The 25000-nt window shown below is 45.1% G+C and overlaps 4 protein-coding genes across 5 annotated transcripts in view; 1 reads left to right on the top strand and 3 right to left on the bottom strand.

Annotated features, from left to right (window-relative positions):
- The first annotated feature begins 2039 nt into the window (after window positions 1–2039).
- Window positions 2040–5139, top strand: LOC115547654 (cysteine-rich and transmembrane domain-containing protein 1-like). The gene is made up of 5 exons (XM_030362031.1): window positions 2040–2124; window positions 3183–3295; window positions 3937–3980; window positions 4146–4338; window positions 4827–5139. The coding sequence occupies exons 2-5, from the start codon at window positions 3229–3231 to the stop codon at window positions 4946–4948; spliced, it is 426 nt and encodes a 141-aa protein (XP_030217891.1). The 5' UTR covers window positions 2040–2124; window positions 3183–3228; the 3' UTR covers window positions 4949–5139.
- A 127-nt stretch (window positions 5140–5266) lies between these two features.
- On the bottom strand, window positions 5267–12572 carry chm (CHM Rab escort protein). The gene is made up of 17 exons (XM_030362030.1): window positions 12484–12572; window positions 11720–11786; window positions 11429–11504; window positions 11120–11238; window positions 10914–11035; window positions 10690–10730; window positions 10513–10599; window positions 10004–10120; window positions 9691–9808; window positions 9341–9563; window positions 8480–8557; window positions 8067–8162; window positions 7497–7560; window positions 7174–7258; window positions 6661–6759; window positions 5986–6125; window positions 5267–5911 (listed from the first exon to the last, which is right to left on the bottom strand). The coding sequence occupies exons 1-17, from the start codon at window positions 12533–12535 to the stop codon at window positions 5516–5518; spliced, it is 1980 nt and encodes a 659-aa protein (XP_030217890.1). The 5' UTR covers window positions 12536–12572; the 3' UTR covers window positions 5267–5515.
- Window positions 12573–13061: 489 nt separating this feature from the next.
- ik (IK cytokine) lies at window positions 13062–24162 on the bottom strand. Of its 2 annotated transcripts, none has more exons than XM_030360983.1 (20): window positions 23975–24162; window positions 22974–23040; window positions 21731–21820; window positions 21289–21348; window positions 20615–20782; window positions 19946–20060; window positions 19643–19713; window positions 19444–19490; window positions 19185–19348; window positions 18526–18634; window positions 18177–18219; window positions 17220–17418; window positions 16917–16935; window positions 16634–16718; window positions 16375–16461; window positions 15208–15265; window positions 14682–14770; window positions 13725–13833; window positions 13444–13478; window positions 13062–13351 (listed from the first exon to the last, which is right to left on the bottom strand). In XM_030360983.1, the coding sequence occupies exons 1-20, from the start codon at window positions 23982–23984 to the stop codon at window positions 13324–13326; spliced, it is 1653 nt and encodes a 550-aa protein (XP_030216843.1). In that variant the 5' UTR covers window positions 23985–24162; the 3' UTR covers window positions 13062–13323. The 2 variants fall into 2 exon arrangements, with proteins under 2 accessions (XP_030216843.1, XP_030216844.1); XM_030360984.1 differs by having other exon boundaries at window positions 18177–18216.
- Window positions 24163–24594: 432 nt separating this feature from the next.
- ndufa2 (NADH:ubiquinone oxidoreductase subunit A2) overlaps window positions 24595–25000 on the bottom strand; it is a 2415-nt gene continuing 2009 nt past the window's right edge. Inside the window, exon 3 of the mRNA XM_030360989.1 lies at window positions 24595–24768. Coding sequence (XP_030216849.1) covers window positions 24677–24768 — 92 coding nt within the window. The 3' untranslated portion in view covers window positions 24595–24676. The remainder of the gene's footprint in view (window positions 24769–25000) is intronic.

Below are 25000 nucleotides of genomic sequence, written 5' to 3'. Positions count from 1 at the left end.
AGACAGACAGACAGACAGACAGACAGACAGACAGACAGACAGACAGACAGACAGACAGACAGACAGACAGACAGACAGACAGACAGACAGACAGACAGACAGACAGACAGACAGACGGACAGACGGACAGACAGAAGTACACTGAATCAGCCACGTTGAAGATAGTTAAGATGTCAGAATCTCTAAACAGATTCTTCATAGGTCAGCTGACCTTGTCCCCGTAGGTCAGCTGACCTTGTCCCCGTAGGTCAGCTGACCTTGTCCCCGTAGGTCAGCTGACCTTGTCCCCGTAGGTCAGCTGACCTTGTCCCCGTAGGTCAGCTGACCTTGTCCCCGTAGGTCAGCTGACCTTGTCCCCGTAGGTCAGCTGACCTTGTCCTCATAGGTCAGCTGACCTTGTCCTCATAGGTCAGCTGGTGCAGAAGACAGCAAATTCTCAGTTTGGAACTGTCACGATACTACACTGGATCATGACGATGATGATAATAATAATGATAAAATGTGTGTTAAATATAACTATCCTTGTTGTTTTTTATTGAAATAAACAGAAAGACACAACTTTAACACACTGATAAATGCTATCCAGGCCTACCTAACACAGCTACTACTAGAGTACTGGTTATACTCAGAGGTGTCAAGTAACGAAGTACAAATACTTCGTTACCTTACTTAAGTAGAAATTTTGGGTATCTACTTTACTGGAGTATTTTTTTTCGGCCTACTTTTTACTTCTACTTCTTACATTTTCAAACACTTATCTGTACATTCTACTCCTTACTTTTTAAAAATGGCCTCGTTACTCCTATTTAATTTCGGCTTGTTTTTATTCCGCCGGCGTTCAAAAAAACGTAAACAAAAAAACCTATCCAGATAATTCGCGCCATCGGATAGAGTGAATTTGATTGGTTGAATGAGAATAGAAACATGTACCATTCTGACACCCTATTGGTTTATACGCGATCCATGGCACCTGCGCATGACCAGAGCCCGTCTACATTCTCTGACATGACATAAATCGCGCCACATTCCAGCTACGAAATAGCAGACGTAGATGAGCGAAATGTCCCAACCAAGCACCAGTGAGGAGGTTGGTAGCCAAAAAGACCAGCCAACCCTTCTACATCCCTGGCCGTACCTGGAGGAATTTTTTGAAATGGTTGGATGCAAAAACAACTCAGTTCTTACTCGTTACATCTTAAATTCCTGCAGCTAAGCTTGGATACATACATTTACATTCCCAATAAAGGCTTTTGATAACATGCCTCTGAAGTTTGACTTTTTGCACCATTCCAATACTTACAGGGAACTAGTCATCATATCTTCCGCTCCATGAACACATGTTAATGCTCAGTAGTACACAGATATGGTTCTTTAATGTATTTGCATTGTACTAATATGCGTTCATTTTCAATGGGCATAAATGTGTCTGAAACGGGTGCATCCCAATTTTTTCAACATTAACATTATGGTCATTAGATGGCCTTTAGAAAAATGTTTTTTGGGGGGAAATGGGGCAGTGTGCTATAGAGGTGTGCTGTTTGTGTCACTAATTCACGGATGGGATAAATGCAGAGACCAAATTCCTTGTATGTGTGAGCATACTTGGCAAAAAAGCTGATTGTAATTCTATAGGCCCCTGTGGCACGGCCTAAGCTTTTGTTCTTAATGGCATTTTTTTCCCCTTGCATTACTTTTACTTTAATACTTTAAGTAGTTTTGAAACCAGTACTTTTATACTTTTACTTTTACTTGTAAAAAGCTTGAGTTGATGCTTCAACTTCTACAGAAGTATTTTTAAACGCTAGTATTCATACTTCTACTTGAGTAATGAATGTGAATACTTTTGACACCTCTGGTTATGCTACAACCTAAAATAGTGCCACTCTAAAATACTATAGTACTGACATATTACCGCAGACATTTTCGCACAGTACTAATACGCACCGCAGTTAAACTGATTTAAACATAATAAATTGAAGTAAAATAACTGCAAGCGAGCGTCACAGAAGCACGCATGCAGGCGCAGAAACTAATGCGCACGCATGCGCAGACGCAACACAGTGACGCCTCGGGACGAGCATCTCGAGGTCCAGAAGCGCGCACTGCATCACGTCGGATATCTTGGTAAGTTTCCCAACATTTAAAACTAACCCCCTCCAAAGTTTTTACCGATTTAACGGAGCTGTGTACAACTAATTTGAGTTTTGAAATGTCGTCTCGATATAGACTGCTTCACATGTAATAATCATTATAATATTCATCCGAACGAACAACCACATACCTCAAGGAGTTCATTAGCTTTTCTCGTAAAATAGTTTAGTTATGTTACTCTAGTATAAAGTCTCATTATATATAATAATATTATAAAGTTTATTTATGTTACTGTAGTTTAAATTCTAAAGATATAATACAGTATATTTGAAGCTCTAGTAGTCTAGTTATATTCTGATAGGCTACATTTATGTTGTAGTTATATCCTATTTATTCTTAACAATACTAAGGGATTGAAAGGTGATTTATGTGGATCCGAAATGCATGTGGTTTTGCACGTGAATAAAGAGGTATGCATACCTGAATGTGTGCGTGTTTATAGAAATGAATGCGTAATTGAGACTGATCTAATTTCTACTACTTTCCTAATTATACCTTTCCAAGTTTTAGAATACTTTTCCCATGTTCTTCAATACTTTATGTTCTAGAGAATATTTTCGTATACTCTAGAGGACGTTCTGTTTGAGAATACTTTCCTAAGCTCTATAATACTTTCCCGGAGTGAAACTTTCCTACACGTTTTGTTAATGATTTTTCCACACATGGAAAGACTGGAAAGACTGTGTATGTTTTGGTTGTTTTGGACAACACTTGATTTTGATAAAGCTCACATTCTCAACAATGTTTATAAAGTATTGCCATGACAGCAGAACCCTGTAATGGTCTTGAGAATGTAGTGCTTGTTGACACACAGATGCTCTCTGTCTCGCTGTCTTGTGACTGTGCGACTGTGTGTGTGTGTGTGTGTCTGTGTGTGTGTGTGTGTGTGTGTGTGTGTGTGTGTGTGTGTGTGTGTGTGTGTGTGTGTGTGTGTGTGTGTGTGTCTCTATTGTATACAGAATATATGTTATCTATCGCCCAAACAACAGCAGAACAAAATACATTTGTTGCATATGTATTTTTTTCCATAGAGAGAAACAACATCATCAACCCTTCTTCCACCAATCAAATCTCCTGATGAGCAATGACCCCGCCCCCCCATATGGCCCCGCCCCACCATACGGGCTCCCTGGGGTACCTCCAGGTATTCCACATGATGTCACTTCCTGTTTATCTCTCTAGTGGACAGTCTTCTCATAGCGTTCTTTCCTAGTCACCTCGCCTTGTCGCCTCTCCGTGTCTCCTCTCCTAGTGTCCACTCCTGGTGTCCTCTCCTTGTCCCCTCTCCTGGTGTCCTCTCCTTGTCCCCTCTCCTTGTCCCCTCTCCTTATGGCCTCTCCTTGTGTCCTCTCCTCATGGCCTCTCCTCGTGTCCTCTCCTCGTGTCCTCTCTTCATGACCTCTCCTAGTGTCCTCACCTTGTGTCCTCTTCTCGTGTCCTCTCTCCTTATGGCCTCTCCTAGTGTCCTCTCTCCTTGTGTCCTCTCTCCTCGTGTCCTCTCCTTATGGTCTCTCCTCGTGTCCTCTCCTAGTGTCCTCTCTCCTTGTTTCCTCTCTCCTTGTGTCCTCTCCTCGTGTCCTCTCTCCTTGTGACCTCTCCTCGTGTCCTCTCTTTATGACCCTCCTCTCTCCTTGTGTCCTCTCCTCGTGTCCTCTCTCCTTGTGACCTCTCCTCGTGTCCTCTCTTTATGACCTTCCTCTCTCCTTGTGTCCTCTCCTCGTGTCCTCACCTTGTGTCCTCTCCTCGGGTCCTCTCCTTATGACCTTCCTCTCTCCTTGTTTTCAGGAGGCATGCCTCTAGGTCCGGCGTTTCCCGGGCCACCCTACCAGGTAGTCACGTTAACACTTTAAACGCTTCTGTAATCCGTTCCTCACCGCGGTCCAGTCCTGATCTTCAGCCTTCTCTCAGCGTCCCTCAAACATGTCATGAAATGTCATGTTCTGAGAGTTAGGTCAAATAAGACGCACCTTAAGGTCTGCTTTCCTTATGTTCAGGAATACGCCAACCAGGGCTACACCCCCTACCAAGGTGACCACGCCCCCTACCATGGCAGCCCCGCCCCTTACCAGGGGAACCCCGCCCCCTATCAAGGTAGCCCCGCCCCCTATTCGACCAGCCACGTCCCCTTTCAGCCTGGATGGGAGGGCACCAAGGTGTCCCAGTATCAACAACCATCATCAAACCCAAGTAGGTCAAAGGTCACTCAAACCACACCTCACTATTTATCACCGGAGACCCCCCCCCCCCATAGATCTACAATTACACCTTAATATTTACACCATACCATAACCTGCACTCTACCATAACCCTTATCTACAATACCATTATCCTAATCTACATTCTACAATAATCTTAAAATACACTTTAACATAACCCTAATCTACACTCTTCCATAATCCTAATCCTTACTCTGCCATAATCTTAATATACACTTTAACATAACCATAATCTTATCTCTGCCGTAATCCTAATCTACACTCTACCGTAATCTATTTAATCTACCATAATCCTAATCTACGATAACCCTAATCTATTCCCTACCATAATCCCTATCTACCGTAATACCAATCTACTCTCAATTTAACACTAACCTTCAACTCCATGCCTTTATTCCTAATCTACCAAACCTATCATCTCCGTCCACCTCAATGCTGTCGGGTTTCATTTGTTTTCAGTTTACATGGTTGGATCAGGCGGGCATCGGTCAGGAAGAGGCGGAGTCACAGGGATGGAGGCGTGTCTTGGAGCATGTTGGACTGCCGTCTGCTGCTGTTGTCTCTTGGACATGTTCAGATAGGACTACACTTCCCACAATGCACCAGTCAACACGGAAACTCAAGTCAAGATAGCTAAATGTTAAATATGTCAAAGATATATTATATAACAGCTCAAAGGATATTATATTGCAAAGCTTTTAACACATGAATGTTGATTGATTGTTGAAGGAATGTTTTTTGATGTTACCAATAAATTGTGATTATAAAGTTTGATGGTTCTTTATATATCTGGCCCCAGATTACCTGATTATTATTATACTGGTTAACTATTTTGATAAGGGCTGGTTATGGAGAAGGCATTTAAATAAAATCGACAATAAGATACACTTGAGCCATCAGACATGTTGCTATGGCGACCTCACTTTATTCCAGTAAAACAGGACAACATGCAGAAGAGGCACAACAAATACGCAAACTGAAGGCATCTCAATGAATATTGGCATCCATATATCCATAGATATAGGGTCAGAAGGATAGCAGATATGATACATAGATATAGATATATATCATGCACCTATATAGATATATGATGCATAGATATGTCTATAACGATATGATTATATTTCGAGTGTCTTGTAATGTGTCGGTCAGCCCTGTGTCCCATCTTCTAGCTGGTTGGGGCAAGTGTCAGAATCCTCCGTACAGGGGGAGGAGCTAGCATCGGGCTCCTCCCCCTGTTGAGAAGGGCTAGTTTCAGACTCCTCCCCTTTACACGTGGGGCTAGCCTCCGCCTCTCCCTGGTGGGAGGAGCTAGCCTCCGGCTCCTCCCCCTGGTTGGAGGTGCCCGTGTCAGGCTCCTCCCCTGGTTGGGAGGAGCTAGCCTCAGGCTCCTCCCCTGGTTGGGAGGAGCTAGCTTCAGGCTCCTCCCCTGGTTGGGCGGGGCTAGCGTCAGGCTCCTCCCCCTGGTAGAGGATATCTTCAGGAGCGGGGCCAGGGGGACAGAACTCCTCTCCAGGAAGAATCTTCTGGAAGATCAGCTCAGCCTGACGGAAACACTGTGGTTATCAACACGGAGGGGGAGGGTCGCCGCGGCGATGGTTACCGTGGTGATAGTTACCTGGGCGATGGCGCCGTCGTGTCCCAGGGAGCCGTCCGGGCCGAGGCAGACGGACACGTTGGGGGGAAGCTCGCCGCCCTCTGACTCCAAGCCCTCCGGCATGTTGAAGTATAAACACCACAGCACCTCTGGGCGCGGCTCTATAGATATACACATATAGAGACACACATAGATATACACATATAGAGACACACATCGATATACACATATAGAGACACACATAGATACACACATATAGAGACACACATAGATACACACATATAGAGACACACATAGATATACACACATAGAGACACACATAGATATACACATATAGAGACACACATATAGAGACACACATAGATATACACATATAGAGACACACATCGATATACACATATAGAGACACACATAGATACACACATATAGAGACACACATAGATATACACATATAGAGACACAAATAGATACACACATATAGAGACACAAATAGATATACACATATAGAGACACACATCGATATACACATATAGAGATAAACATACACCTATATGTACTAATATAGGGCTGGTTATAATAGTTGTAAAATGGGGCTGGTTATTTCTCATTATTAAAGATAAAGATCCATATATATGTACATAGAACTATCCATCTATATCTATGAAGAGAGAGGGATGGAGCTGGTTGATTGGTTACCGGGGTGATCAGAGTCTGGTGTCCGGAACATCCTGTTGACCACGGGCGACAGGTCTTCGAAGGCGGAGCCGACTGACTGACAGGTGAGATGGACGAGATCTAAGGTGACCAGGAGAAAAGAGTTCTCAGCCTCAAGTTTACACACACACACACACACACACACACACACACACACACACACACACACACACACACACCTGTATAAACACACACACGCTCACACACACACCTTTATACAAAAACCTCTATACAAACAAACACACCTCTTTAGACACACACCCCTATAAACTCAGGTATACGCAAACTTCTCCCAGATTAAACTAAGTGGCGGTCAGCCGTGGCCCGTGGTGCAGTCAGGGGGAAGCACTCATGTGGATGCGTTCAGACGGCTGTGTAAAGCCACGCCTGGTCACAAGAGCGCACAATGTGACTCCTTCATGGTGAAGTGCCATGATTTTCCTTCGGACAGTCATGTGACTTTCGTGTTCCTGGTATGCAGGTCATGTGACTTACGTGTTCCTGGTATGCAGGTCATGCTGGACGGACAGAGCTCCACCATTCGGACGGGCGACTCTGAAGGAATGGTTACTATGGAAACCTGCAGAAAAGAGGGATAAGAAAATATGAAATGTCAGTATCCAATCACAGGGCCCCCAATTGATTTTTACTTCAATGTCATTGGATGTGATTCTCTCTCTCTCTCTCTCTCTATTTCGCCCTCCCCTAGTCTCTCTCTCCTCGTCTCCTAGTCCCTCCCTCCTCGTCTCCTAGTCCCTCCCTCCTCGTCTCCTAGTCCCTCCCTCCTCGTCTCCTAGTCCCTTCTCTCTCTCCTCTACCTGTTGCTCGGCCTCGGTGGGTAAAACTGATCCATCAGTGATCAGGACGGCTCTGGAGACACACCTGGAGACACAGATTAACCAGATTACTGACAGATTACTGACAGATTAACCAGATTACTGACAGATTACTGACAGATTAACCAGATTACTGACAGATTACTGACACATTATCAGATTACTGACACATTAACCAGATTACTGACAGATTAACCAGATTACTGACAGATTAACCAGATTACTGAAAGATTAACCAGATTACTGACAGATTAACCAGATTACTGAAAGATTAACCAGATTACTGACAGATTATATACAGATTAACCATATTACTGACATATTAACCAGATTACTGATAGATTAACCAGATTACTGACACATTAACCAGATTACTGACACATTAACCAGATTACTGACAGATTACTGACACATTAACCAGATTACTGGCACATTACTGACAGATTAACCAGATTACTGACAGATTAAGCAAATTACTGACACATTAACCAGATTACTACCCGTTACAGATTAACTGCTGTTTATCACACCATAGTCTGACCAATCACCCACCTGGTGGGCGGGGCAGTCTGGGTAAAACAGCCCTCCTCCAACACCAAATGGCTGCAGCTGATTCGCTGCCCCGTGCTGTCAATCACTGCCTTGCACCTGAGGTAGAGGGAGGGGCCATAGGCCGATGAGTGACATTGATTTTGGTATGGCTATTAACAACAGTAACACAAATAATAACAATAATAATACCAAAACCAGAACTTTGTGTTTATGTATAATGTGCTTCTAAAAACAAGCTATCCATGATGATTACATTACAGTTGATATAGCGAAAGGTACAGAACCGGAAAACCACTGTAGTGCATATTGTTCCGGACAGTGAGCTCGGGGAACCATTTCACCCCTGATATATATAGGTCTATAGAGCTATAAATAGATACATAGATGGTTAGAGATACAAACTCGATGATTACCTGCTGCTGCACTTGTCTACCACCAGAGCATGGACCGAATGTCGGAGACAGTAGATCCCACCAAATACTGCACACATCCTGCCAAATACAAAGCAGGATCAGTACCAGTGCTGCACGCATCCTGCCAAATACACAGCAGGGTTAGTGCCAGTACTGCACACATCCTGCCAAATACACAGCAGGGTTAGTCCCAGTACTGCACACATCCTGCCAAATACAAAGCAGGGTTAGTACCAGTACTGCACACATCCTGCAAAATACAGAAGGCACTGCTCATACTTCTACTAGCAAGAGACTCAAGACTCACTGGGTCCGAGTTCTGCTGGACTCTGCGTCGCCTCCCTCCTCCCTCACTCTCCCAAAAACACCTCTAATGTCGTGTGCCCTTACACACTTAAGAAAAGTACCTAGCATCTTGTAGCGTCTTATCCTAGCTAGCTTGGTTGTGCACGGGGAATAGGTTAACCTAGTGATTGTAAGGGCTTGGCCCTTGGTTCTATGAACATCCTTACTGGGCCGACAGGCGAAAGGTCGCCTTGGATAAAAGCGTCTAGGGCTGAATGCAAATGTAACTGTACTAGTACTCCTACCAGAACTCCTACCAGTACTCCTACCGGTACCAGTACTCGTACCAGTACTGGTTCTCCTACCAGTACCATTTCTGCTACCAATACTCCTACCAGTACCAGTACTCCAACCAGTACTCCTACCAGGGCTTCTACCAGTACTAGTACTCCTACCAATACTCCTACCAGTACTCCTACCAGGGCTTCTACCAGTACTCCTACCAATAATCCTACCAGTACCAGTACTCCTACCAGTGCTCCTACCAGTGCCAGTACTCCTTCCAGTTATCCTTACCTACAGAAGCACTGGGGGATCTCTCCCAGGCCGTACAGGGGAAACAGGAAGGGGGTGTTTCCATAGCGACCAAGGCATTTCAGGAAGTGCTGTGTTGCCGCCAGGGCCGCAGCCGTGGGAGTGTCCGGCGTTGTCATGGCGATGGAGTGAATCAGGAAGTGCTGAAGGTTCTCAGACAGCTTCTGGTACTGAAGGAACTCCAAATACGGTCTTTCAGCAAAGTCTAAAAAAAACACATGATATAAACACACGTGATGTAAGCACACAAATAAAAGACACGCATAATGCACACACAAACACGATGCATTGTTATGAGACTGATATAAAACCCTATAAAAGTGCGCGAGTACCCTGGTAGAGGAGGGGCGTGTCCCGGTCTAGACAGGAAGTCAGGAAGCGCATCAACATCCTCTTCTCCACCACCGAGAGGAGCTTACTGGAGAACACATCGGACCTACTGCAGGGAACCTAGACCCCCACACACACACACACACACACACACACACACACACACACACACACACACACACACACACACACACACACACACACACACACACACACACACACACACACACACACACACACAGTTAGTTAGTTAGTTAGGGTTAAGGGTCCCTCAGGGTGAAGTGAGGAGAGGAGGAGGACTGGGCTCGCGTGTACCTGTTCTATGTTTCCGTGGCGACAGGTCAGGATGCGGATGACGTTCTTGAACTCTGCGTAGCGGCTGACATTGGATTTGATGAGGAGGTCGATGAGGGCGCCACGGGAATACAAGAGCTGGCCACAAACACACAGGTCAGGCAGAGGTCACATAAGAGGTATGTGAGGTTGTGTAGAGGTGCAGGCGCCCCAACCGACCAGCAGGGGTCGCTGATGCAACGACCAGGACAAAAAACATAATATGACTCATTTAATCTAATGACAACATGATGCGGGTGACGTTCTTGAACTATGGCCATTATTAAGTATATAAACACAGTTTTATAAACAGTATGGACAGTAACCGTAAGCATAACGTAATGAATAAGGTAATGAATGAGGTATGAATGAGTTAAAGAATGAGGTAATGTATGAGGTAATGAATAAGATAAGGAATAAGGTAATGAATAAGATAAGGAATAAGGTAATGAGCGAGGTAATGAGCGAGGTAATGAGCGAGGTAATGCTACCTTTGACACCAGGTCGATGTTGAAGCGCCGGCCCTCCTTCAGCAGCTCAGCGTAGGTCAGCCTCTTCTTGCTCTTCTCTGGTTGGCTCTGATCAGGACAAGGGGGTGTGGTTGATATTATTATTATTCATTCTCTCTTTCTCTGTCTATGTCTCTCTCTCTCTCTCTCTCTCTCTACCTTTTGTGCTGGGGTGTTTATCTCTTCCTTCACCTCGGACTCTGAATGGGGGAGAAAGACTCTGTCAGGGTTCGGTTAAAACAACACACTCGCTGGTGTTTCCGCTACGTTTTAAGTATATATATGCCCGTAGCACAGTACAGCGTCAACAGTACAGCAGATGGTTCTACTGTACTATTAACGCTGTTGACATCAGGCGGAGAGGAGTCAGCCGACAGACAGACCACTAGAGGGGGCTCCTTCCTCCTGCGTCTCTCCGGCTGGAGTCTGGTCGGCTCCACCCTCATCTTCCTCTTCATCTTCCTTTGCCTCTTCCTCCAAGGAGGGGACTTGCTCCTCTTCTTCACTAAAATGATAAACATTCACTTAATAATTGCAACCTAGTAGCAACAAGGAGACATGTTACCTAGCAACAAGGAGACATGTTTACCTGGTGTAGTTGAAAACCTGGAGGTTGGTTACTTGGGAGACATCTCCTGTTGTCAGGCCGATCAGGTCTTCGCCGTCCTCCAACTGACTCGACCAATCGTGCTCTTCACTGGCGGTAATCTAACACACACACACACACACACCTAATTAAGATTTAGATGAAGGTGTAAACAGGTCTTATTTAGATCTAGATTAAGGTGTGTGTGTGTGTGTGTGTGTGTGTGTGTGTGTGTGTGTGTGTGTGTGTGTGTGTGTGTGTGTGTGTGTGTGTGTGTGTGTGTGTGTGTGTGTGTGTGTGAGCTAAACTCACTTTACTTTGCTCTTCTATCCAGGAGAGGAGGCCATTAAATGTGAAACTTGCCCACTTCCCAGCATAGTAACTCCTCCTGCAAATGTACACATTACTACAGTGAATACACTGTACATGAGTAAATACCCAGTGCTACAGTAAACACAAGATACTACAATAAATAGAAAGAGTATTACAGCAAATACAGATACTACAATCACTCGTCCTGAAGTAATACATACTTCCTTCTCCTGCAGTATGAATACATACAGTACTGGGGTATATAAATACACAGCAGTATTATGGAAGTACCTGTCAAGATGAAGAACTCTTTGGCCGACTCTAGAGCATGCTGCCGCCACCACAGACTCTACAAGGCCTGCATGGATGCACACAAACACACACACATTTATATACGTACATACGCACACACACACACACACACACACACACACACACACACACACACACACACACACACACACACACACACACACACATTAATAAATTCATACACACACACACACACACACACACACACACACACACACACACACACATACAAACATAGATAGGAAGCAATAGCTTAGTAATAAGATAATGGATTAAAAGCTGATTAATACGACCAAAGAGATGCCACAAGGGATTTTAAATAGTTTTGAAAAATGTATAACCTTTTGTTTTGACCATAGATACGAGACTTACTATACATAATTGATGCACGAATAACAAACCAGTCGGGCCAGCACCGCCCATCTCCAGCCCATCGCAGCAGCCCTAACGCTAACCCTACTGGCAATACAACCAACATCATCTAAATACGGAATAGCAGGAGGAAAGGACAACATCTGATAACAAGGAGCTCAAATAACTGAATACCTAATGCAGACATTACATTGATGAACTGGTCCCAGTGAGGGCAGCCAGCCTTGGCTTGTGGTAAACACATCACCAATAGCCACATTAAATACACCAAAACGGTTTATTTCATGTCTGCCGTCAGTCTGATGGCGCAGACACACTTTACAGAGGTACCCTATAACATTATTTTCAAAATTGAACTCGTTGTTTTCTACCTGTTCCTAGGATGACGACGTCAAATTCAGAAGGTAACTGTTCGGAAGCCATGTTGGTAGCCGAGGCGTAAGGAAGTCATGTGACGAAACTCACTGACGAGACTTCAGCAAGAGTGACGCGGACGTAATCTCGCGAGGCTCAAGGCGCATCATCCTTAAAAATTCATGTGACCTGTGTCAGTACTGTCTAACACCTACCTGTTCCTTAATGGACTGTTTCTGAACTGTTAACCCCTACCTTTATGACTTGTTTCTCTACCATCGAATCATTACGCGCTAGTTAATGACCTGTATGTGTACTATGCAACCCCTACATTCTCCTTAATGACTGTCTAAACCTTATCTGGTCCTTTATGACCAGTCTCTGTACTGTCTCACCCTTACCTGCTCCTTTATGGCCCGTCTCTGTACTGTCTAACCCCTACCTGCTCCTTAATGACCCTTCTCACTACTGTCTAACCCCTACCTGCTCCTTAATGACCTGTCTCTGTTCTGTCTAACCCCTACCTGCTCCTTAATGACATCTCTGTTCTGTCTAACCCTTATCTGCTCCTTAATGACCAACAGGATGTGACAGCTTGGGTTTTTAAATGTTTTATTTCAGATACAAGTACTGTTAAACAACAACATCAACAAAATATAATAATCATCATCATGGCTCGTACCTTCACTGAAACGTAACATATCAGAGAAGTGTGCGTGTGAGTGTATGTGTATATGTATTTGTTTGTGTGTGAGTTTGTTTGTGTGTTAATGTGCATCCTGTGATATATACACATGATGACATCCCAGGTCAGGGTCCCCACCGAGACAGAACCACATCACAGGTGGGTGTGGTCCTCAGTATTTTGGTCGCTTAATGTTCACCCTGTTGAAATAAAAACAAATGTTTATCTCTTCTGCTCGCTAGAGGATTATGATTCGGTCAGCCGTTTGTCTAGCTGCTAGAAAACTACTCACCCATCAGACTCCTGCTTCTTTCTCTTCTCGATAATCTGATCAAAAGGAACCACAATAGATTATTAATTTCACAGACACAAAATGATAACCCCCACACACACACACACACATGGACAGACAGAGATTGACACACACACACACACACACACACACACACACACACACACACACACACACACACACACACACACACACACACACACACACACACACACACACACACACACACACACACACACACGGCGGCAGTGAGCGAGGAGAGAGTTGTGATTGGTCCTCACCGCGCTGATCTTCTTCCACTGTCGGTCTAGCTCCGCCTTCTCGTTGGTCTCCTTGAAGCGTCTGGTCTTCCTGCCCTCAGACATCTTGATTCCGTACTGGAAGGCCGCCCTGGAGACCAAACAACCGTCAGCTAGCATCTCCTCTAGCCTTTCCTCTGACACCTCGCCGTGGCATGGACTTATAGCATGCCAGTGTTAGGGGTGTGCTAGTGTTAGTAGCATGCTATAGCTAATATCAGGCTATTGTTCGTAGCATTTCAGTGCCACTATCATGCTAGTGTTAGTAGCAGTTCAGTGCTAATATCATGCTAGCGTTAGTACAATTCTAGTGCCAAATAGCATGCTACTGTTAGTAGCATTGCAGTGCCAATATCATGCTAGTGTTAGTAGCATTGCAATGCTGATCACATGCTAGTGTTGGTAGCATTGCAGTGCTAATATCATGCTAGTGTTTAGCATTGCACTGCTAATACATTGCTAGTCTTGGTAGCATTGCCGTGCCTTGCCTTGCCTTGCCTAGTGTTAGTAGCATTGCCATGCTAATATCGTGCTAGTGTTGGTTGCATTGCAGTGCTAATATCATGCTAGTGTTGGTAGCATTGCCGTGCTAATATCATGCTAGGGTTGGTAGCATTGCCGTGCTAATAGCATGCTAGTGTTGGTAGCATTGCCGTGCTAATATCATGCTAGTGATAGTAGCATTGCAGTGCTAATCACATGCTAGTTTTGGTAGCATTGCCGTGCTAATATCATGCTAGTGTTTAGCATTGCAGTGCTAATATCATGCTAGTGTTGGTAGCATTGCCGTGCTAATATCATGCTAGTGTTTAGCATTGCAGTGCTAATATCATGCTAGTGTTGGTAGCATTGCCGTGCTAATATCATGCTAGTGTTGGTAGCATTGCCGTGCTAATAACATGCTAGTGTTGGTAGCATTGCCGTGCATGGAGGACGTACTTGGGTAGGGCCTCTTTGTTGTTCATGTAATCTGAATATTCCTCCTGCGTGTCGAAGTCCCAGCGACCCAGCGGCCCCTTCTTGTTGCCCTGGGGAAAAGAGAGAAGAGGATAAGGAACTAGCCTCCCATACACATGTAGCATGGTAAAGAACTACACAACCCATACACATGGAGCGCAGCAAATAACTACACAAACAATACACATGTAGCATAGTAAATTAAGGACTACACACACGCAGCACAGCAAATAACTACACAACCCACAGACGAAAGCGCAGTAAAGAACTACACAATTCATACGCATGGAGCACAGTAAAGAAATACAAAACAAACAAATGCATGAAGCACAGTTAAGAACTACACATCGCACATACACTGGTGGCGACATGTGGATGAATGAGTGAGGTAAGGTGAATGAATAAATACACCGGTAGGAACATATGAATAACAATACACAGTCCTGCAGACACTATATTGGTTTAGCTTTTAGCTTTTGACGGGATGCACGATGGGCTTTGTAGTCACCTGGTCCATTTTGCTGTAGTCCACTTCCTCGTCACTGTCCACAGCCAGGTCGTCCATACTGCACACAGAAACACATAACATCACTGGTCTGTCCGTACTGAGACAGAAACAGATTGCATCACTGGCCTGTCCGTACCGAGACAGAAACAGATTACATCACTGGTCTGTCCGTACCGAGACAGAAACAGATTACATCACTGATCTGTCCGTACCGAGACAGAAACAGATTACATCACTGGTCTGTCCACACTGAGACAGAAACAGATTACATCACAGGTCTGTCCACACTGAGACAGAAACAGATTACATCACTGGTCTGTCCACACTGAGACAGAAACAGATTACATCACTGGTCTGTCCACACTGAGACAGAAACAGATTACATCACAGGTCTGTCCACACTGAGACAGAAACAGATTACATCACTGGTCTGTCCACACTGAGACAGAAACAGATTACATCACTGGTCTGTCCACACTGAGACAGAAACAGATTACATCACAGGTCTGTCCGTCGAGACAAACCACATCACAACATGTTGAGAAGGCGCAGAGGGAGAGTGTTTTTTGAGAGGTTGAGTGAGAGGGTGAATGAGAGAGGTAGAGTGAGAGGGTGAATTGGAGAGGATGAGTGAGAGGGGGATGGAGAGAGGATGAGTGAGAGGGGGATGGTGAGAGGATGAGTGAGAGGGTGATGGTGAGAGGATGAGTGAGAGGGTGATGGTGAGAGGATGAGTGAGAGGGGGATGGAGAGAGGATGAGTGAGAGGGTGATGGTGAGAGGATGAGTGAGAGGGTGATGGTGAGAGGATGAGTGAGAGGGTGATGGAGAGAGGATGAGTGAGAGGGTGATGGTGAGAGGATGAGTGAGAGGGGGATGGTGAGAGGATGAGTGAGAGGGTGATGGTGAGAGGATGAGTGAGAGGGTGATGGTGAGAGGATGAGTGAGAGGGTGATGGTGAGAGGATGAGTGAGAGGGTGATGGTGAGAGGATGAGTGAGAGGGTGATGGTGAGAGGATGAGTGAGAGGGTGATGGTGAGAGGATGAGTGAGAGGGTGATGGTGAGAGGATGAGTGAGAGGGTGATGATGGCTTGGTGAATGGAGGATGATGAGAGGATGAAGGCAACAGGGTGAAAGGGTGATGGCGAGTCAGAGGGTGAGTCTTACGTTGCAGGGTAACATTCTGCGTAGGAGTTGGACATCCCAAAGAAATCTCCAAGATGCTCTTTCCCAGCCTCCCTTCTGTTCCCTGCAGTGCTGGCAGTCAAGGAGAAACTACTTCACTAGACACTTAGCATCAAGACACAAGCATCAAGCATCAAGACACTTAGCATCAAGACAGCTCTAGACCCTTAACGACATCACTTAACACTTAATGATGTCCCTTATTCCTGAAATACTATAAAACACAATAACCAAAGGATATGTTTCCTGGCTCTGCCATTGGCTCCCTGCTGCTCCAGAAAACTTCTCGTTAATCATCTTGATCTGATCGGTGACTGAGCTCGGACCTGAGACAAAGACAGAGAGAGACACAAGAGACAGAGAGAGAGAGAGAGACAGAGACCGAGAGAGACAAAGACAGAGCGAGACATAGACACAGACCCCGAGGGACAGAGACAAAGAGAGAGAGTGAGAGCGAGACATAGAGGTTACAACAGGTTTAAAGACACTTCATGTGTAAGTAACTTATAATCAAATATAGTTACCCGTCTCCAAATCCAGAACCTGTAGGGAGACAGGAGAGACACACACATATGGATAAGTAGTGGTATCTACGCATCTGATGACTAATGGTATCAACACTGGTCCCTTTATTAACATGTGATGACTAATGGTATAAATATTGGTCCTTTTATTAACATGTGATGACTAACGGTATAAATATTGGTCCTTTTATTAACATGTGATGACTAATGGTACAAATACTGGTCCTTTTATTAACATGTGATGACTAATGGTATAAATACTGGTCCTTTTATTAACATGTGAGGATGATTAAGGCTGCAAACCTCCTGGTCGTCCGCGAGAGGTTTCTCAAAGTAGCTCTGCCTCCTCTGTTCCTCCTCTGCCTCCCTCACTCTCTCCCGGTCTCGCTCCCTCTCTCTCTCCCTCTCCCGCTCTCTGTAGCGCTCCTTCTCCTTGGCAGCGGCCTTGGAGGCTGAGGCTGTGGCGGCTGAGGGGATGTAGTCTCCCACGTCCTCAAAGATACTGAAGAGAACACACACCCTTCATGTACCGACCAGAACACACATCCTTCATGTACCGACCAGAACACACACCCTTCATGTACCGACCAGAACACGCATCCTTCATGTACCAACCAGAACACACATCCTTCATGTACCGACCAGAACACACATCCTTCATGTACCAACCAGAACACACATCCTTCATGTACCAACCAGAACACACACCCTTCATGTACCGACCAGAACACACATCCTTCATGTACCGACCAGAACACACACCCTTCATGTACCGACCAGAACACACATCCTTCATGTACCGACCAGAACACACATCCTTCATATGCTGACCCAGAAACCCGCCCCCCCACACACACACACACACACACACCCCCTTAATGTTCTGACCCAGAACCAGTATACTGACCCAGAAAACACACACACATCTGTAACGCACTGACCAGAACACACACACACACCCTTAATGAACTGACCCAGAAAACACACACTTAATGAACTGACCCAGAAAACACACACACCCTTAATGTTCTGACAAAGAACCAGTTCCAAAATATACTAACCCAGAAAAACACACACCCACCCGTAAAACATACTGACCAGAACACACACACACACACACACACACAACCACACACACACACACACACACCTGACCCAGAAAACCCACACACACACCCCCTTAATGAACTGACCCAGAAACCACCCTCACAGCCTTAATATACTGACCCAGACCACAGCAGGGGACAGAGAGAGACGTACCTGATGTCTGCTTCGGCAGCCTTCTTCTCATCCAGTTTCCCTGCTGACAGACGAGCATCGTGTGAAACGGGTTTGTTTATACAATCTCCGTACCCTTACATTAGCCACCCCTGATCTGGGTAAGGGGTTTGTTAAACAGGGATTTGTCTGGAACAATCCTGTTACTGGAGGCGGGGATCTGTTAACGCCTAAATAACGTAGGAACCGGGAGTAGAGGTACTTGAAGATGGTGTTACTGTGCTACTATGAGTAATGGTACTAGGAGTAGTGATACTGGGAGTAGTGATACCAGGAGTAGTGATACCAGGAGTAGTGATACCAGGAGTAGTGATACTAGGAGAGGTGGTACCTTTGTCCTTCTTCTTGATCTTCTTGTGCCTCGTCCCCTGTCTCAGGTAGGACAGGATCTGGGTCAGCTTGGAGATCACGATGTCGTTAGTGGTGAGAGTGGTCTGAGCCTGGAGACGGAGAGAGAGACAAGATCAATACTTTACACATGTGGAGGTCATCTAGCAATAACACATACACAGAGAGAGAGACACAGAGACACAGAGAGAGAGAGAGAGAGACAGAGACACAGAGAGACAGAGAGAGACAGAAACACACACAGACGGAGAGAGAGAGACACACACATAGATGGAGAGAGAGAGAGAGATGGAGAGAGAGAGAGAGACAGAGAGAGAGAGAGAGAGAGAGAGAGAGAGAGAGAGAGAGAGAGAGACAGAGACAGAGAGAGAGAGAGACACACAGAGAGAGAGACAGAGACAGAGAGACACAGAGAGACGGAGAGAGAGAGAGAGACAGAGAGAGAGAGAGAGAGAGACAGAAACACACACATAGACGGAGAGAGAGAGACACACACATAGATGGAGAGAGACAGAGAGAGAGACAGAGAGAGAGACAGACAGACAGACAGACAGACAGACAGACGGACAGACAGAAAAACACACACAGACGGAGAGAGAGACGGTGAAAGAGAGAGAGATCCACACACATCCACCAGCGTACCTCCATGCTGGGGCAGTCAGCCTTGCTGCGGATCAGGGTGGTGGGGATGTCCGTGTCTGCGTACTCGTCGTCCAGGTCCACCACGTAGGCCATGCGGCCCGGGAGGAACAGCTCGTTCCTCTCCACGATGCGCGAGCGGAACACCGTCCGGTACACGTTCCTACCTGGGACGGGAGGACAGCACTGCTGGTTACTACTGCCAGACGCTTCCTAGTACTATCATAGTACTATCAACACAGGAACCAGGTGTGATACTCACCGAGACGAGTTTTGAACTCCATCTTCTCCTCTACTTCGACGTCTTTCCTGAGGACACAGAAAAAAAAACACATGAATACAGAAACACACACACAGCTCTACTGACACTACATTACCCAGCATGCCCTATGACCTTTCAATAGGTCTGGGAGCACTGAGGACCACGGGAGCCAGTTGCCATGGCAAAAAACAACACTTACTTGACTTCTTTCTGGACCTTCTCCATCAGGTCCTCTTCCTCCTTCTCCTTACTGGTGATTTCAGCCCTGACCTAGTGACACAATTATACAAACATTATAAACTCCCCCTTCTGTTATTGCACAGTAATAACCATATCAAACTTACTGTTAGTTAGAAACTTAACAACAGTATTATCAAAATAAGTTACAACAGTAGTAAAAGGTAAAAACAGTAACAGCAGTTGTCAGTAACAGCAGTAACCAGTAACCACAGCAGTAACCAGTAGTGACCAGTGCCAACAGCAGTAAGGGCGGGGTCCCTACCTTCTGCAGCAGGGCGAAGTCGAGGCCCTTCACCAAGTGAGTGTGCTCCATGTCACCTCCCAAGAACTTGGACTCCTGGATCACCTGCCGACGCTTCTCCGCCGCCGACTTATCCCTGCGCGCGCGCGCGCACACACACACACACACACACACACACACACACACACACACACACACACACACACACACACACACACACACACACACACACACACACACACACACACACACACACACACACACACACACACACACACACACACACACACACTTCCATTAGTCGAATAGACAGTACTTTGTCCCCAGCAGTAGGGCTACACATTTATTACAATACTCAGGCCTCAGCAGTAGGTCTTACAGGGCAGTGGTAATACTGATGGTATTACTAGTAGTACTCGTGTTGGTAGTACTCACGTCTCGGCAGTAAGTCTGGCCGCGCGGTAATGCTGATGGTTTACGTAGTAGTACTAGTATTACTAGTAGTATTAGTAGTACTCACGTCTCGGCAGTAAGTCTGGCCGCGCGGTAGTGCTGAAGGTTTAGGTAGTAGTACTAGTATTACTAGTAGTATTAGTAGTGCTCACGTCTCGACAGTAAGTCTGACCGCGCGGTAGTGCTGATGGTTTAGGTAGTAGTACTAGTATTGCTAGTAGTATGAGTAGTACTCACGCCTCTGCAGTGGGTCCGACGGCGCGGTAGTTGGCGGTGGTGCTGATGAGCTCCGTCTCCTCGTAGTCCTTGTTGACTCCGTCTCTCCTCTCGCGAGCTCGGTCTCGGTACTTCTCCGCCAACTCCCTCTCTCTCTCCACTTCCTGCTGTCGTAGCTTAGCATAGTAGCTACAAAACAAAAACAACATAGCTTAGCATAGTGGCTACAAAACAACAACAACATAGCTTAGCATAGTAGCTACAAAACAACAACAACATAGCTTAGCATAGTGGCTACAAAACAACAACCACATAGCTTAGCATAGTAGCTACAAAACAACAACAACATAGCTTTGCATAGTAGCTACAAAACAACAACGACATAGCTTAGCATAGTAGCTTCAAAACAACAACAACATAGCTTAGCATAGTAGCTACAAAACAACAACAACATAGCTTAGCATAGTAGCTATAAAACCAAATAGCTTAGGCCACATGACCCTCATGATACCTCACCTTTAGTTGCTAGCTACTAAATAATACACACTGGGCTTTTAATATTGATTTTTTTTTTTTTTTTTACACTTTACACATGAAAAGAATTATACCTGTGGGTAATAAATATCATAATGGTATTCAAGTTACGTCATTATCATATCATTATGTATGCGTATCATTATATCATTAAGACTCACCTCTTCTTCTTCCTCCTCCGAGCTGCGGGATCCTCATCCTCATTGTAGTCCTTTGGCATTCTGGGAAAAAAAAACGTGATCTTAGATGGCCGGCCAATCAGCTGTCGGTACAGTAGCAGTACAGACTCGTGGCACGTGACACCCCAAAAGGCGGTTATTTTGTCCCCCGATAGTTTGCACTAGGTGACACACATGGATGGTCAGTATTCATCTGTAGTTCATAGTTCATGTGCGTTGCGTCCACATTGAGCCACTGGCCACACCCTTCTTCACCTGCTGGTCGCTGGTGTAGCGCTAGAGGGGTACACTTCTGAACAGCCACGGTAATCCATCGTCAACTTTTTGAAAAGTGGCGCGCATCAGGGTTCAAGGGGTTTTAGCTTGGCTAGTAATTAGGAGTAGTGGTATTGATTCGGAGTAGTACTATTAACCGGAGACTCACTCTGGCCGAGACTTGGACGGTGGGGCCGATGAAGGGGCGGACCTCGGGGTCATCAGCAGCTTCCTGAAGTCGTCATTGGTCAGTTTGGACCTGAGGAGAAACAAGGTTAATATCCTGTCCCTGTACTGTCTAACCCCTACCTGCTCCTTAATGACCTGTCTCTGTACTGTCTAACCCCTACCTGCTCCTTAATGACCTGTCTCTGTACTGTTTAACCCCTACCTGCTACTTAAAGACCTGTCTGTACTGTCTAACCCCTACCTGCTCCTTAATGACATGTCTCTGTACTGTCTAACCCCTACCTGCTCCTTAATGACCTGTCTGTACTGTCTAACCCCTACCTGCTCCTTAATGACCTGTCTCTGTACTGTCTAACCCCTACCTGCTCCTTAATGACCTGTCTCTGTACTGTCTAACCCCTACCTGCTCCTTAATGACCTGTCTGTACTGTCTAACCCCTACCTGCTCCTTAATGACCTGTCTCTGTACTGTCTAACCCCTACCTGCTCCTTAATGACCTGTCTCTGTACTGTCTAACCCCTACCTGCTCCTTAATGACCTGTCTGTACTGTCTAACCCCTACCTGCTCCTTAATGACCTGTCTCTGTACTGTCTAACCCCTACCTGCTCCTTAATGACCTGTCTCTGTACTGTCTAACCCCTACCTGCTCCTTAATGACCTGTCTGTACTGTCTAACCCCTAACTGCTCCTTAATGACCTGTCTCTGTACTGTCTAACCCCTACCTGCTCCTTAATGACCTGTCTCTGTACTGTCCAACCCCTACCTGCTCCTTCATGACCTGTCTCTGTACTGTCTAACCCCTACCTGCTCCTTAAGGACATGTCTCTGTACTGTCTAACCCTACCTGCTCCTTAAGGACATGTCTCTGTACTGTCTAACCCCAACCTGTCTCTGTACTGTCTAACCCCTACCTGTCACTGTACTGTCTAACCCCTACCTGTCACTGTACTGTCTAACCCCTACCTGTCTCTGTACTGTCTAACCCCTACCTGCTCCTTAATTACCTATCTCTGTACTGTCTAACCCCTACCTGCTCCTTAATGACCTGTCTCTGTACTGTCTAACCCCTACCTGCTCCTTAATGACCTGTCCCTGTACTGTCTAACCCCTACCTGCTCCTTCATGACCTGTCTCTGTACCGTCTAACCCCTACCTGCTACTTAATGACTCGTCTGTACTGTCTAACACCTAGCTGCTCCTTCATGAACCCATTAACTTACTGCAGAGCAGACAGGTGGTCCTCCGTTTCGTGGCCCTCCGGGGCCAGCGGGTTGGAGTAGGTCTCGGCTGAGGAGAGAGAAAGGGAAGAGAGGGTGTTATGATCACTACTGACCTCTGACCTGTTTCAAACTCACTGCTCTCATGGTGAGTGAGTGCAGGATTATTTATTTATTTATTAATAAGCAGCCGATGCAATCTGTTTAAGACCGAAACAGTCTGATAGCTTTTTTATAAAGTTGTTTAAAAAAAAAAGGATGTGCAGTAAATGGTGTATACATTCAGGACATTGATTGTCCGTCTTATAACCTATTGTCCACATTTTGAGACGTTTGTAAAATCTATGACTATAGCAGTAGCAAAGAAGATGCCACTGCAATCTGATGAATTATACACTGTCTGATTCTGACTGAGTTGACTGTTTACATTTGAATAACAGTCAATCAGGCTTATTCATTCTTTGTAAAATCAGTGTGTCTGTTACAACAGTCATGTATGGTGGAAGGGAAAATAAGCAGATTGCCATCAGTTTATTTGCTATAGGAGATATAGAAAAGTAACGCCGAAATATCATCACCCAACTAGGGAACAGATTTGCTCGTAGTGCACTGCATACCATAGATATACATTAGGCAGCCAAATACATAATCATAGTGATGTTCATCATATGCAATCCTAATGTATGTATTTAACAGGAACACAACCTCACTTCTAATCCTAGTAGTATGGATCATGTATTCGTTCAGAGTAAGCATGTTACATGACCACAAGAATACTTAAAATCTTAGTAATATGTAACATGTATAAGATCAAAGTAAGCATTTTAGATAATCAGAACAAATGTTTATGACCAAAATGGAATACACAAGACTAGTACTGATCTAGATTTAGCTTAGTGTTGTGCTAGCATTAGCTGCTAGTATGATGCTAGTACCGTACGAGCATTAGCCGCTAGTACTGCGCTAGCATCAGCTGCTAGGAACGACACAGATGGATGTCTTACTTTCAGGCATCGTGGCGAAGTCTCAGTCACTCCCAGCTAGAATGAAGAAGTGTGTCGGACCAACTCTGCCGATGGATTAGCTCAACACGTAGGCTGCAGCGGAGTTTATAACCAGGGTCGCTCTTCTGGGACCACAAACTGTTTGGTACGCACAGCACCGGAACCGGAAACAGCTAACGGCACGTTACACTGTGTCCGAGTTTAACGTTTATTATCATCTAAAATACTTGAACTATGAAAAGAAGCATACTTATACTACCTATTTATGTTATCACATGAAACATATAACTGAATAGCAAGAACTCGTTACTGTATGTGTAATATATATAATATAAACAACCCTGACCCTATTTTTAGGCAGAAAATATTACGATTAAATCCCTAAATACTGTATTTGATTTAATTTCTGTTAACAATGTTTTGGGATTTGCTTAAGGATGGAACCTCAGAGCAAACTATAAAAATGTATGACCTACTTTCATGCAGTCTATGCTAAAACAAAATGTGGATGACTAATTCTGAAACGAATCGGTCCTTCATCCGAAACTTCGGTGTTAAAATACTACTCTAAAATGAACAGGTGTTGTGTTACTGAAACGAAGAAGAACTGAAGGAGGAGATCAGCTGTACATACACATTTATTATGGTCAGTTTAATATTCACAACATAGACACTAGTACTGGGCTGGGGACCCCGCTGGCCTCAGGGTTTGGTCTGCGCCAGTGTCTCCAACACCTTCGCGACTTGGTCGGCGTTCATGTTGTCCAGAGCGACACTCTGCTCTTTTCCAAATTCTGCAGAGAATCAGAACAGGAATCAGAATTCATTGCCCACACGGTCCATGAATTTGTCTTGGTGCAAACAAGAACAACAAACTAGGCGGAAGCAGTATGAAAGCAAGCCATAGGTACTGCAAGCCAAGAAACAAATATCTGTACAGACTTTATTTTTAAGGATTATGCATTGATGAAAGAATATGTGCATCAGATTTAAGTATATCAGATTAAAAAAGAAAAAGTCTGTACA

This window comes from Gadus morhua, chromosome 7 (assembly GCF_902167405.1).
Source record: "Gadus morhua chromosome 7, gadMor3.0, whole genome shotgun sequence".
Lineage (NCBI taxonomy): Eukaryota > Metazoa > Chordata > Actinopteri > Gadiformes > Gadidae > Gadus > Gadus morhua.
The sequence above is the reverse complement of the archived record's forward strand: the minus strand, read 5'-3'. Positions and strand labels throughout refer to the sequence as shown.

Bases quoted from the DNA above. Each gene is read 5' to 3' on its own strand.
- LOC115547654 (XM_030362031.1), top strand. From the start codon at position 3,229: ATGAGCAATGACCCCGCCCCCCCATATGGCCCCGCCCCACCATACGGG. The intron at 3,296-3,936 runs GTATTCCACATG...CCTTGTTTTCAG, and splicing joins GCTCCCTGGGGTACCTCCAG to GAGGCATGCCTCTAGGTCCG. The intron at 4,339-4,826 runs GTAGGTCAAAGG...ATTTGTTTTCAG, and splicing joins ACAACCATCATCAAACCCAA to TTTACATGGTTGGATCAGGC.
- chm (XM_030362030.1), bottom strand. From the start codon at position 12,535: ATGGCTTCCGAACAGTTACCTTCTGAATTTGACGTCGTCATCCTAGGA. The intron at 10,121-10,512 runs GTAGCATTACCT...GTTTGTGGCCAG, and splicing joins ACATCGACCTGGTGTCAAAG to CTCTTGTATTCCCGTGGCGC. The intron at 8,163-8,479 runs GTAATCATCGAG...CCTCTACCTCAG, and splicing joins GTAGACAAGTGCAGCAGCAG to GTGCAAGGCAGTGATTGACA.
- ik (XM_030360983.1), bottom strand. The intron at 21,821-22,973 runs GTAAGTTAATGG...GTTTCTCCTCAG, and splicing joins GACCACCTGTCTGCTCTGCA to GTCCAAACTGACCAATGACG. The intron at 20,783-21,288 runs GTGAGTCTTAAT...TTTGTTTTGTAG, and splicing joins CGGAGGAGGAAGAAGAAGAG to CTACTATGCTAAGCTACGAC.